At 35.9% G+C, this 14,252-nt stretch overlaps 1 protein-coding gene across 6 annotated transcripts in view; it reads right to left on the bottom strand.

Moving 5' to 3' along the window:
- The window catches only part of LOC121725855 (homeobox protein homothorax), a 252,442-nt gene that overhangs the window by 221,780 nt on the left and 16,410 nt on the right, over positions 1-14,252 (bottom strand). For all 6 annotated transcript variants that reach the window (XM_042112983.1, XM_042112982.1, XM_042112987.1 and 3 more), the window contains exons 2-3: positions 7,122-7,294; positions 1,550-1,691 (exon numbers count right to left, since the gene is read on the bottom strand). In XM_042112983.1, coding sequence (XP_041968917.1) covers positions 1,550-1,691; positions 7,122-7,294 — 315 coding nt within the window. The remainder of the gene's footprint in view (positions 1-1,549; positions 1,692-7,121; positions 7,295-14,252) is intronic.

The following is a 14,252-nucleotide window of genomic DNA, read 5'->3' as shown; positions in this document are numbered from 1 at the left end:
TGCTAGTCTGCAACGACGGCAGTGCAGCCGGCTCTCGGCAGACGGCGCAAGCGCAGCAGCCTCCCCCGATGAGCGGATATCAATCACTCCACAATCGTACCGCACGCCACTTAAATAAATTTATAACTTATTAAGTACTTTGAAAATAAACACTTTACCGTTTATGATTTATTTCGTGCGCCGATGAATTATGGACGTCGCATATTAAAGCGTAGGAGCGGGAGGTCCGGAGTTTTTATCCCTTCTCGTGGTGATTTCACGTGCCACCGCCGCCGATAAACGTTTTATTGGAGTAATTAAACGAGCGATTAGCGTCTGTCCGACCGCCGACGTGCGCGGGCGCACGGTGGACGGACGGAACCCTGGCCGTCGGCCCGTCACCCGACACCGATCTCGTAATGTATGTAGTAACAAAAGCGAAATCGCACCCGTCACCCTGCCGATATAATTATCGGTCGATGCAAGTCGCAACGTAAACAAACGCCGAGAAACGCCACTCAGTTCTATGACACTGACATCTCTATCGGCGCGGTTATCTCGGAGTCGCGAGGTCGCGGCTATTTACATTATCGTCGTTATAAATACCGTTTAATTTCAATCGTTACTGCTCATTAAAGTCCTCGGCCGATAGCTCGATAACCGATCACCTCAAAAAAGTGAAACTCGATAGCGACGCGCGGCCTCGCTTCCGGCGAAACTGATATTCGACGTTACGAAGACGGTCGTACTCGTCGACGAGACGTCAACACTCGGTCGGCCTATTGTGTAAAAAACACAAATAAAGCTATTGCGGTGTAATACGTTTATAAGAAAATGACAGAGTAGAATAGAGTCGGCGCTGTGCGCTCGGCGGGCGTATGCCAGATTACCGCCGCGCCGCCGTCCCGCACGACGTCGCACCGCCACAAACGACTCCGTTTAAGTTATTTTTTGCCGTCCAAATTATAGGTGCCACTGTTTGTATGGTGATTTGTATTGTTAAGTTATTACCGCGACCGCATAATGAAATATCGGATAAGTATATCATTACGACCTAAGTGGCCCTCATAGAGGGTATCAATAAAACTGGCACGACTTTCATTTGTTACGAATTTGACGGCGCGTTTCCGAGTATCTGCGGATTCCGCGACTACAATAGTAATCAGAAACATGTGATGATACTCATTATAATCATTGTAATTTGTAGCTAATCGAGAAGCGATATAATAGGACGGTATATTGTAATTTACAATTTTTATCTGCAATACGTTCAGGCCGTCCGGCGTAAACGATCAATGAGGAGCCAATACAAATCGCTAACTGATTTTCGTCACTAATTATGCTTTATGGTTATTAAAGCCCGAAGAAATTGCCGCGGTTGATTTACGGCCGCCATTTTGTGCGACATTTTAATATCCGAATGCGTTCGCGCGTTTTTTATTTTTTTAATCCCGATTGGTAATGGAGGCAGGTGCGCCGCGAGCTACTCCGATATTCATTTTCGTCGCTAAATGGGACTTTTGTGTTCGATTGTTGAAGAATAACATTGAGATTTAAATGTCGTATTTACCTGTTTACTAAACACGGCGATGTCCTCGTTAAAGGACTCCGAGGAGCAGACGTCGCCGCCCGCCACTCCTGGGTCTCTGGGGGTACACGTGGCCAGCTCACACTTCTCGAAGATCAGCGCCAGGAGGGGGAAAAGGGGATGCCTGGGAACACACAACAGATAACTTAAAATACAAACTTTAACTTTGTCATACACAAACGATGCAAAAGCTGCACATCCAGCTTTGTTGTGGTAAAAGTCAGTTTTGGAGACCAAACTTTGGTCAAAAAAAAATAAAAAATCCGTAGTTTCCTTAGGATAACGCCCAACTAAATTATATTTCCTCTGCAAAAACTGTCTATAAATAAATTCACTGTCGGTACTGGGAAACCTAATAGGTACTATTAATATAATATTAAAACTTCCTTCCAAAAATAAACAACATTGTCTATGGATTGTCAAATTTGTATCAACTTATTTCAAAAAACCATTATAATTATTGTCCACATACTGAGATTAAAAACAATATATTGCGAGAGAATTATTGTAGAAGCCTAATCATAAAGAAGTCCAGTAGTAGATGAAGTCAAGATTGAGACGTGATGCGGATTGTATCACGAGTGGCGCCGGCGCGGGCTGGGACTCTCACAGATCGTAAAGATGATAGATATTATTAAAGTTGTTATAAAACCTTAAATCACTGCCTGACATACATAGACGTTAACAATGACGTTAAGTAAAGACTAACTTGACGCTTTTGTTATTGTGGTGTCGATGTTCGAAATTAAAACAAAGGATTTTTAAAAGAATGTGGTAAAAGGAGAATTAAATGACGTGTCACTTTGATGCCTTCTGTCATATTACATACTTTTATTTCTAGACAGTGGCGTTAACTAAAGCATTGGAAGATATAGAGCATTCGTTTATATTTGACCTTTAACAAGGCCATGAAGATAATACAGGTGTAAAGATGCAAACAGCATAAGGAATAAATGTTATAAAAAACTGACGCAAAATATCCATTGACGAACTAAATATTATATGGTTAACTTACCTCGATTTAATAAGACTATATTATAATAACAGTAATCAATATTATTATTGACTGATTACATCTTGCAGGATCTTTTGGGATTTTCACATTACAAAGTGGAATTATCAAGCAGTTACAATAAATGCAAATCAATTGCATTGAAGTATTGAAATGCCATTGTATTCTAATAGAGATTAAAGAAAACTTGGATTTTCATGATGATATCAGATTTAATTGTCCAAGATCTTAATTAAGAGTTTAAAAACTATCGGTAACAATGCATGCGATAATAACACGCAATAAAATTTATCGAAAGGCATGCAAACAACATTAATAACTTCAAATATTTCTAATTACAAAAATTATAGAAAACTTTACAGGTATTTCTGCCAATTTCTAGTCGAATTCTACAAAACAGTAAAAAATACTACCACTACTGTACCTCTCATGAGGCTCTTATTTCGCCTATCATTTAGTGTTATCTAATACATAGTTTGTCAAAATGTCTTGCGTTTTTTGCTCTACCACGAAGAGCGATAAACATAACATGATGTAACTAGAAATCGGCAGTAAATATAATATTATTATCACCGTTAATAAATAAAATTTTACCACCACAAGTCCTAGCCAAGGTGACTATAAACTTTCTGTGGTCGGATTTGAACCTTTGACATTACCAAACTACCCCTACTTAACTAGCTAGTTAGCGTTTAGTACCAGGGCCTGAGCATTACACAGCGATTAACCTTTCCATGTGTGGTCCGCTGGTCCTATTCCGCCGTATACTTGTCAGCTCATTTACATTTCATTATTATAACTTTTTTTTTATATTTGCGTTAGCAGATGCAAGCTGTCACATGTCATAATCAGCATTCGCCTATATTTTATTGATTTTTTATAGTCTTTGTAAGCTATTTAATTTTACAGTTTAAATTCTGTGTGGTATCACTTTGTATTTAGAATGTATCAGTCGAATCACCAACTATAATAATGGTTGCAATAACAACAAATTAATACTTATTAGATCGTGTACCAGGGCATTAGAAGGTATGAAGATAACTATCTATATGAAAAGTTTTGTAATTACACCCCTCCCCCCTCCCCCCCGCTACCCTCCCCGCTAACAATGACAACGAACTTCTTCAGAACTTCGAAGTTCAAATCTGTTATATTATTTCTCCCTCGCACCTTATCTACGACTAGAGATCAAAATCATCCTCACCATTATGATGATCTAGATTCTAGAATCTAGATGTATTAGTTTTTGAAAGCTTGAAATTAGAGGTAAAAAATCTGTTAGCTGCAATATATCTCAATGGTTAGCTGTAATTTATTTCTTTTGAAATGTTTATATTATTATCAAGATTTCAATATGTTGCTAAAAAGTAATTATTATCTTACACAGATAATAATATTATATTAAAGCTGTCAGGATGTAGTTAAATGTATATTTTCAATCTCTGTCTATATACTTAATAGTCCATTTTTAGGGTTCCGTAATCCAAAGGCTGAAAACGGGACCTTATTACTAAGACTTCGATGTCTGTCTGTCCGTCTGTCTGTCCGTCTGTCCGTCCGTCTGTCTGTCCGCCTGTCTGTCTCCAGGCTATATCTCAAGAACCGCTATAGCTAGACTTCTGAAAATGTCACAGATAGTGTATATAATATGTTGCCGCTATAACAACAAATACTAAAAACAAAATAAAAAAAAATATAATTAAGTGGGGCTCCCATACAACAAACGTGATTTTTAATCGACTTCCAAAAAACGAGGAGGTTATATATTCGGCTGTGGATTTCTTTTTTTTGGTCTTTTTTGCTCGTAAATTAATCAATAATGGGAGAAGGTAGGCACTTGAAATAATCACAATATTCTTAATTATATTTGTACTTTAATAATAAATAATAAAATTTTAATAAAATAAATAATTAAAGGGGGCTCCTATACAAGAAACACATTTTTGCCCATATTGCTCTATAATGGTACGGAACCCTTCGTGCGCGAGTCCAACTCGCACTTGGCCGATTAACATCATAATATAGTATAAAATGTAGATATTATAGACAATTGGGTACGGATTATGAAGTGTCGAGAAATCGCGTTACAATTATACCCGAATTAACTCTGCTATCTCAGATAACAAACCCGGCTACCGTGCACCGATATGCGATAAAAAATCAATAAAATAACGATTAAAATCATCGATATATAAAATATTGTATTATTAGAAAAACTCAATATACGTTTTAACTTTTATTAATTATGGATATTCTATAAAATGATTGCTACAAAATCTTGTACCTAATATTCTTTAGATTTTATTTTGGTATAAAGACATTATAGATTTAAGTTTCTTTTTTAGGGTTCCGTACCCAAAGCGTAAAAACGGGACCCTATTACTAAGACTTCGATGTCTGTCTGTCTGTCTCCAGGCTGTATCTCAAGAACCGCTATAGCTAGAGTTCTGAAATTTTCACAGATTGTGTATTTCTGTTGCCGCTATAACAACAAATACTGAAAATAAAATAAAGTTAATATTTAAGGGGGGCTCCCATACAAGAAACGTGATTTTTTGGCCTTGTTTGCTCGTAATCAATAATGGTAACAGCTAGGCACTTGAAATTTTCACAAAATCCTTATAGTTATATATTTTGTACTTTAGTAATTAATAATAAAATTAAAATACTTAAAGTAAATATTTAAGGGTGGGTTCCCATACAAAAAACACAATTTGTTGTCTACTTTCGCTCTATACCGGTACGGAACCCTTCATGCGCGAGTCCGACTCGCACTTGACCGATTTTTTTTCATTTTAATTACTACTGGTTACTATACAATTTCGCTTTGTGAGCCTGCATTCGTTATGCCTATTTTTTTGATTGGCCCACTGTATGATGTTTCTAACACATCATTAGCATTGTCATAATACCAATCTGAGCGTGAGTTTGTAGGTCATAGTCTACTCACTGAGTGGACTCACTCTAGTGAGTTGATGTGAGTAATTGCAGTGAGTTCCGGCCGGTCGCACCCGCGTCCCGCGCAGCGCGGGCGCAACACTCGGTGGAATTTTCTATCAATCAGCCGGCTATGAATAGAAAAATATAAACGCCGTAAAAACTGAGCCGCACAAGAAAGCGTTGAGCTAATTATTTCTTCGAAATCTCAAGCGTTGTCGGATTCCTCGGCTGTCTTGCTCAGTTATAGAAGTGATTAATCGCTTCTGTAAAGTATCTCACTCGACTTAATAAGAAGTTATTGTCTTACGTTTGCTGTTGTCGAGTATGTTTTATGTATATTAGCTGTTTGACCGAGCTTGGCTCGGTATTCGATAAAACACGAATAAAATGACATTTTCTAAAAATGATTAGTAGCTATTATTAGTAGCTATTTATCGCCCCCGAAACCCCCTGTATACTAAATTTCATGAAAATCGTTGGAGCCGATTCCGAGATTCCAATTATATATATTCAAGAATTGCTCGTTTAAAGATATAAGATTGCTATATTTGACATAATATGATAACATCAGGGAGGTAGCAGGTTTTAATCTCTGGTAATTTAGCGGCTAATTCTGCGAATCGTTTTATCTAGATTTTATTAGATGTGAACGTTTCCGAATGTACGAGATAGCGTAATAGATTAGCGTGTTGTGTCGTTTTATAACCATCGCAGATAATATTTGTTGTGACTTTATTATTTCTGATAGCTCACTATTTGACGTTATTATGAAAAATTATCGTCCATGAAAATACGGAATATTAAAATACATTTGCATATTAAACGTTCATTTTTATTGCTTATAGTCATTTGTCAATAGAAAAAATAAACGTGCGTTTTTATACGCGTCTGAGGATTCGCAAAGTACTACCTTGAACCTGCAGACTTTCATTGTACGAGAATATTTATGATACGTACCTACTCTACTAAAGTAAAACCAACGCATGAAAAATTAAACACACAGCTCAAATAAGCTACAGCCTTTTGTACGGTCAAAATACTGTTAATAGTCTTTCACAATTTTCCGTTTTTCTATGGAGATTGCGGACTACATAAGAACAACGATACACCGAGCCTTTTGAAATACTGAAATTCTACATGCAAGAGGATGGTATCAGGTTCCTTTCTTCGCTATCTCTATTATTACTAACTCTACCTCCTACAGTAGTATAGTTATCTCTACTGCATCTACAAATCACGATCATTACTGAGGTCCGCTGAGTAAATTACCAGCGCCGGGTACAATTCGACTTACGTCACTGCCCACTGGCAAAAATTGCCATCATATTACTGGTACTAGCGACATCTATGCATACTTTAACCAGAGCATAAACCACCTACATTACTATGTAGTTAAAGATGGTTTATGCTACTAAGGTTACTACGAGTACCAAGTACCAGGGTTAGTACCAGGCATACGATAAGGTCTGGTACTGCAGATCTTATCGTATGCCTGGTACTCGCAACGTCTTCGCATGCTGCTCCTGTGCCACTCGTCCATACATCAACAGGTCTACGCATGCGTGCAGAGCATAAAATGTCACACTTTACCCCCGGACTCACCCATAGATCGCGTCCTTGTCGCGCTTGTGGACGAGCGGCTCGCCGGGCAGCGCGTGCGCGGGCGCGGCCGGAGGGGGGTAGTGCACGGGCGGCAGGTGCGGGTGCGACAGCCGGTGCTCGTGGTACATCGCGCCGCCCTCCATGTAGCCCCCGCCGTGGAGGCTCTCGTCGTACTGGAAAATACAAAAAAAAATACATCAAAATATTGCAAAATTTGAGGGAAGTAAAAAAAGTTCGTTGGCTTTCAAAATGCTCGCTCGCTTCGCTCACCCAACGTGCCTCTAGCTGCCTCTAGCTTCTCTTGGAAAGTGTGATTAAAATATTTACTCACGCACACACTCATACTTATTTTTCTACTCGGCTCATAAATCAATTATAATGTTTATTCGCTCTATTAGAGATAGAGATAACAACACTCTAACCTGTAATATGTTGGCAATGTGACCCACCTACATGGTAGCTCGTTTAGGGAGCAAAAGACAACCTAATCAGCCATCTAATGTGCTCTACCATTTAAAGAGCTCATGTTAGTACACCTCATAGACGACGAATAACTCGAATAAGTAATCTGTATGTGTAATTGACATAAAGTTAGCAACCAGCTAGTTTTCCTCGAAGTTGAATGTAAATTAACCGTAAATTGTAGTTTAAGGAAATTACGACGTAAATGTAAACGGCGACTAGCGTCGAAAGCTACGTTCGCGGCGGAGCTCCGGCGAGTAATTCTATAAAATAATTTCGTTATCGCGCCCACGATCTAACCAATCTTCGGGGCTATTTTTTAAGTCGACTTTTTACGTAACAAAAAGCAGTTAACTCATACATAATTAAACACGGCCGAATGTATCGTGCAGAAACGCCGAGTTTACTTTATAAAACTAAATTGTACTACCGCTGCTTTATCTAGCGTGAAAACGTAAGGTCAACGCATAATCGACTTATAAAAACCATAAATAAGCAGCCGAGCCGTCGATGTATCATACCGTAGATAAACGAGACTTTTGTGCTCAGAAACCCACGAACTTTGGGTATCTCGTCTCGGCAAATCAAAATTGACACTTATTTGCTTGACAGTCGATAAATATTGAAATCTTATCAGTTGGTTTGTCCGAAAACATGACCGATTAAATATGACACAGTAATCGCATTTCTACAACACCATTCAGCCTAATACAACATTTTTTCAACAAGTTCAGTCACCTTTATATTTTTTACATTTACTCGCAGCAAAATTTTAAAAGTCATTAACTCCGCCTCCCATTAAAAGACATTAGCTAAAAATAAAGTATCACGCGACGAATGGATCTCCATTATACATCTATGGGCACAAAAAGGCTGCATCAGACCATCTTAAGTATTTAATGCACAATTAAAAGCCTGTGAAGTGAAGCTTCGGAATATGATGACGTCATCGCAGATCTTTATCAAATTGTGTCCAGCAATTATGACCTGCGTTAGAGGGCTCGAGATGTTCGACAGGTGAGTGGCTTTGTCTAGTTTTTATTTTATAATTAAGAGGATTTTTGTCTAATGGGACAAACGTTTTGTATTTTTCATAAATCATAATGGTATAATATGAACCTAGTACTATTTATATTATAATTATATTATGGTCTAGATGACGTAACTAATTATTATTTAAGAGCTTATTTTTAATTTTATTACACATACTTACTTACAACTAATCATATTTTAAGTTACTTAAATAATACATTAAATGTATTAATAAGTAACTTAAAATTGCTATCCGCGGGGCTAAAATGGTCATATTTAGCAATTCCTCTCAATCAATTCAGCAAATGATATTATCAAAACTGTCAAACGGACGAATGTCAAATTAGTAAGAATTACCAGACATGAATTGCAGGCAGAGTGACCATTTTGCGATTAAAAAAAACATGAATCATATTATGATTCATAATATGATTCTCCAAATCGACCATTTTATGATTTTAGCCCATCCTGAAGAATAAGTGCCATGAAAGACAACTTAGGCTAAATCCAGATGAGATGGCAAACCCCAAGAATGATGATGATGAGTAATTTATATTACTCGTGCAATAAAACTATTATAGTTAAACAGTAACTATTCACCACATTCATTTTATTTAATGTTCCGTGAAGGTGAAAGAATATGTTTTATTTTTAACGAGCTTTTGCCCGCGGCTTCGCGTTAAGTAGGTATTATTATATATAAACTTTCATCCCCTACTTTAACCCCTTGGAGGTAAAATTGATCAAAATCCTTTCTTAGCGGATGCCTACGTCATAACATCTACCTGCATGCCAAATTTCAGCCCGATCGTTCCAGTGGATTGGGCTGTGCGTTGATAGACCACCATGTCAGTCAGTCACCTTTGAGTTTCATAATATATATAGATAAATAATAATATTTATTGTATAATTTTATACTTTTTTAACTCTTTAATTTCTAATATTTTACTATTTATTCGATACGAGTTATAATATCATAATAATATAGGCAATTTGATAGAATTGATACTTGAACAAGTTATTGTTGTAAGAGCTAACATAGAGTAATAAAGTTTTTGCGTGCCTCTATTGTTACAACTTTTTATAAACTAAGTATAAGGTTACACGTTTACGACTTATGGAACAAAAAATTATAATATTTAAATCATTTTATTTCGTTTTCCCCCAAAAATCCCTGGATTCCTCCCAAATACCAGGAATTACAAAGAAAGTCATAATCGTAACGATAAAACTTATCTTTGATGGTTTTTGGTTTAGCAAAAAAAGTTTGTGTAAGTATGTGCTTACTTTTTTTTCGTACTTTTACAATACAAAAAAAACCTCCCGTCTCTATCGTAAACGAAATCATAATGCGTAAATATTCAAATTATTTTAAACAAACATTAATAGTTGAATAATTATAACCAGCTGGACGCATCTTGTAACTTAATTACCCACCTTCATGATACAACGTTCTATTAAAATGAATTTACTTTTCAAATTACCCCGTTCTGTCCGACCGCTACGCGCTGTATTATGCATTGAATATAATAATTGCATTGTATAATAATTATATTAACTATCGTATAATTGCTTGTCGCTAATGCTGAGCAAATAACAACTTTACAAAAATAATGTTATTTTATTTTCTTATACATAATATTTAAATAATTCTAGATTATTTAAAACAGTTCATTAAAATTATACCAGACTTGCACAGTTTACTCTAGTTTAGTCCAAATTAATATAAACAGAAACAATAGTCCAGAAACAAAATACATAACAATATACATATTTAAATGCAAAAGCCTCTGTCTGTCTGTCTGTTATCTATTCACTAACCGCTAAGCCGATTATATGGAGGTAGAAGGTGCTTTGAACGCTAGGAAAAGGAATGACTGAGAATATTTTAGTAAGTACTTATAAGTAATTTTAGTCTTTATAATTTTTGTTCACAGTCGGATTTATATTATAGATTAGACCTATAATATCCACCAGTAAATTTGGTACGAATTATTATAATTTAAAATTTATAACATTAGAGAGAAATGTTAGATAACTGTATTTTAAGAAGATAAAACCCACTTCAAAATTGAGATTTAAAACTCCCTATCTCCAAAACTGAGCCGATTTTGATGAAACTTGCATTATTCCCTAAGTTGAACAATAGTACAACAAAAAAAGAATTACTGAAATCGGAATGGTAGTTCCAGAGATATACGAACACAAACATAAAAACATACATTACATACATTCATACATACTGTATACATACACTTTTGAAATTTGGCACATTTGTTCAGACTGACATACATGAAAATTGGGCAGTTCTGGAAATATTACATACATACGCGTCGAATTGATAACCTCCTTTTTTTAAGTTGGTTAAAAAGGAGTATGTAAATGTTCATTTTTCGGTGCATTATCTTTATTTGTCCCGTTCCCCTATAAAACTTACACCAGCAACAATTAACAGACATGTCTAAGTCGTAGGCCAATATTTTAAGATCCGACTCTTAATAAACTATCATCATAATCGCGTCGCGATGATTTAATCGATTCTGTTTGTCGATATATCAACGTATTAACATGAAATATAAATTATTTACTAATTATTATTGCTCCATATCTGTGCGTCTCTCCGTCTTTATGACGAATATATTTTGATAATGTACATCTATTTCAAGTTTATTACATATTAATATTATGTATGGTGATTTAATTAATATAATGTTACAAGATTAGGTAGGTACTGTAAGTTTCGAGTCGTATTCCAGAACAAAATGTCAGTTTTAAGTGCGAGCAATTATTTTGATTACTTAATAATTTTAATGACATTATCACTTTGTTGAAAGGATAATATTAAGCAGTGATAGTTAAAGTTTATTACACATTTTATGATACAAATTAGTTAATTTATATCATTTAAACCTTAAATGATGCAAAAAGAAATCTTTTTGAAAGATTCCAAACTCAAAACTTTATTACAATCGTCCGTGAATTTCTATTGGATGATTTACCTCACAAAATACCTTGACAACCACAATAATCGTATGCACGGACCTCGCCAATGAACATACATTTAATAAATGTGCGAGCGAGAGGCCCCTGTGTGACAGAACTGACAGATAGCCTCTTTCTTGGCCGCGGCTCAGTATAAATCTTAAAAGTTGAAGATTTTGGCTTCCCTAACGATATAAGACGTTCCATCCATTACATTTACAAGCTTCTTCACAGTTAATATAAAACCTTGTTAAAGAGGCTGGTCAAGACATTGTGATTCTGTGGAGTAAGGAAGCGTTCAAGTATTACGTAAGGCTTTGAAGGTTTTCTCCCTCCTTTCCCCCCTAATTGTGTCACATTATTTTTGAAAGCTGCTCATATTTGGAAGCTAACTAATTTGGGGCGTAATAATGAATAATGCTTATTTATTTCCTTATACATACTCGTATTATGGATTAGTATAGTCTACCTAAAAATATTATTATGTTTTATTTTGGTTTTATTTGGTACTACTAATATATATTCTGTGGTTTTATGATGCTTTTGAAGGCACAGCTGTGTAACATAATATAACGGCTTGGCTTGGCTTGGCTTTGGGCTCACTTGCTATTTCATGTTTTGTATTCATGCCTTCTATTATTAAATTATAATGAAAAACAAGAGACATAACGTATTCTACAATTAACTTCAAACCAGATCATAAGAAACCCGGCGAAAAACCATCATCATCATCCTGAGAGCCAGCAGATGGGTTATTAAAATTAAACACACAATGGTTGTGCTGTATCACCGCTAATGTATGACCCCCCCGGCGGTGGGGTGGGTGGGGGGTGCAGGGGGGGAGGTCCCCATCAAACACCATGACTGGCCGTTCCGGGCGATCGATACACCACACCTGTTATACTTTAATAGCGCACACTTGATCATAGTTTTATACTCATTAGTATAACCTGACTTTTTTTTTAAATAATATAAAAACGGATGATTTGTACCCCAGTGTTTCTCTCATGATTGTGACGATTCTAATGATACCTCTCAGACTAAGGTCAGAACAGCCGTTTAGGCTCTAAAACGTGCAAAAGAAACATATAACATACACTCAAAAAACATAACCCTACGGTCTACCTCTAGTGCACTTAAGAAAAGTAGTCTCTAGGATGTAGAGGTAGAGTAAGTATAACTCTTCTCAGGACATAGTGATTCTTGGCGGGTTATTATACTTAAAATAGTAACTCTATATGTATAGGTACAAATTACGAAATTCATTAAAATCGTATAATAGATGTTAGGTCATTATGACCATAGTAAAAATAACTTTAGGGTTCTCTTTATGGCTAGTTGCTACTGATAGACAAGTTGCAAAGAACTATGCCCAAAAAACCCATAGTCGATTAAAATAATTTATGTATAGCAAAGTAGAGCTTAAATAGTAGATTGAAAATATGTTTTTTTTTTCTAAACCATAACCGAAACCGATAATTTGAAAAATAAATCTGAGATACACAGTGTGGTATCTACTTCGAATTAACTAGTTATTTCCTTTGTTTTTGTGATCTTTTTCGTGAAAGCGATGTTGATAGACAATTATAATGTACAATTAAATAGAAAAAAAAATTGGCCAAGTGCGAGTCGGACTCACGCACGAAGGGTTCCGTACCGTTATAGAGCGAAAGTAGGGGAAAAATTGTTTTTTGTATGGGAGCTCCCCGTAATTATTTATTTTATTTTAATTTTTGCGACTAAATATTAAAGTACACACATAATTGAGGATTTCATAAAAAAATCATGTGTCCCTTTATTTAGTTTTTAGTATCTGATGTTATAGCGGCATCAGATATACACAATCTGTGAAGATTTCAGAAGTCTAGCTATAGCGGTTCTTGAGTAAGAGCCTGGAGACAGACAGACGGACAGATATCGAAGTCTCAGTAATAGTGTCCCGTTTTTACCTTTTGGGTATGGAACCCTAAAAAAGTATGTCAAATATAATATATTTTAAGAATAAACTTAACCACCCTTGGCTGCATTCTACATCCTCTATCGGTTGTATCACGGGGAGTGCTCTAAGAAATTGTTCGCAATCATACCACCTGCAACTTTTCGCCATCGCTCCACGCAAAAAATATACCATCCTCATCACTTTGATGAGTGGCAGTCTTTCACTGTGCGTTTTTTGCGTAACTTTCTGCTGCGCACTGTAAAACTTTGAAATAAACTGTCACTATATTTTCAATACGACCTGCAAACTTTCGAAGGCCAGCAACGTACTTGCAGCTCTTCTAATGTTGCGAGTGTCCATGGGCGACAGTATAGTTGCTTTCCATCAGGTGATCCGTTTGCTCGTTTGCCCCCTTATTTTATAAAAAAAACGATCATATAACCGATATCGTGTACTTAATAATCCTAAAAAAACAGTACATACTGTATACAGATTATTTTCTATACCAAACTAACATTCATACTGTCAGATATAAAAGTGATAAATATTTAAACATTAAATTCATAAATACGTAATTACCACACTGTACATCTGTATTAAAAATGTTTTTACTACATAGTAATCGCCACACTTTCGTTTGTAGCATCGCGTCGTCCTGAATATTATATAGACTCCTAATAAGAAAAGTCAATTAGTTACGATCGTTTTTAAAGTAC

Source organism: Aricia agestis, chromosome 4 (genome assembly GCF_905147365.1).
Source record: "Aricia agestis chromosome 4, ilAriAges1.1, whole genome shotgun sequence".
Classification (NCBI taxonomy): Eukaryota; Metazoa; Arthropoda; class Insecta; order Lepidoptera; family Lycaenidae; genus Aricia; species Aricia agestis.
The sequence above is the reverse complement of the archived record's forward strand: the minus strand, read 5'-3'. Positions and strand labels throughout refer to the sequence as shown.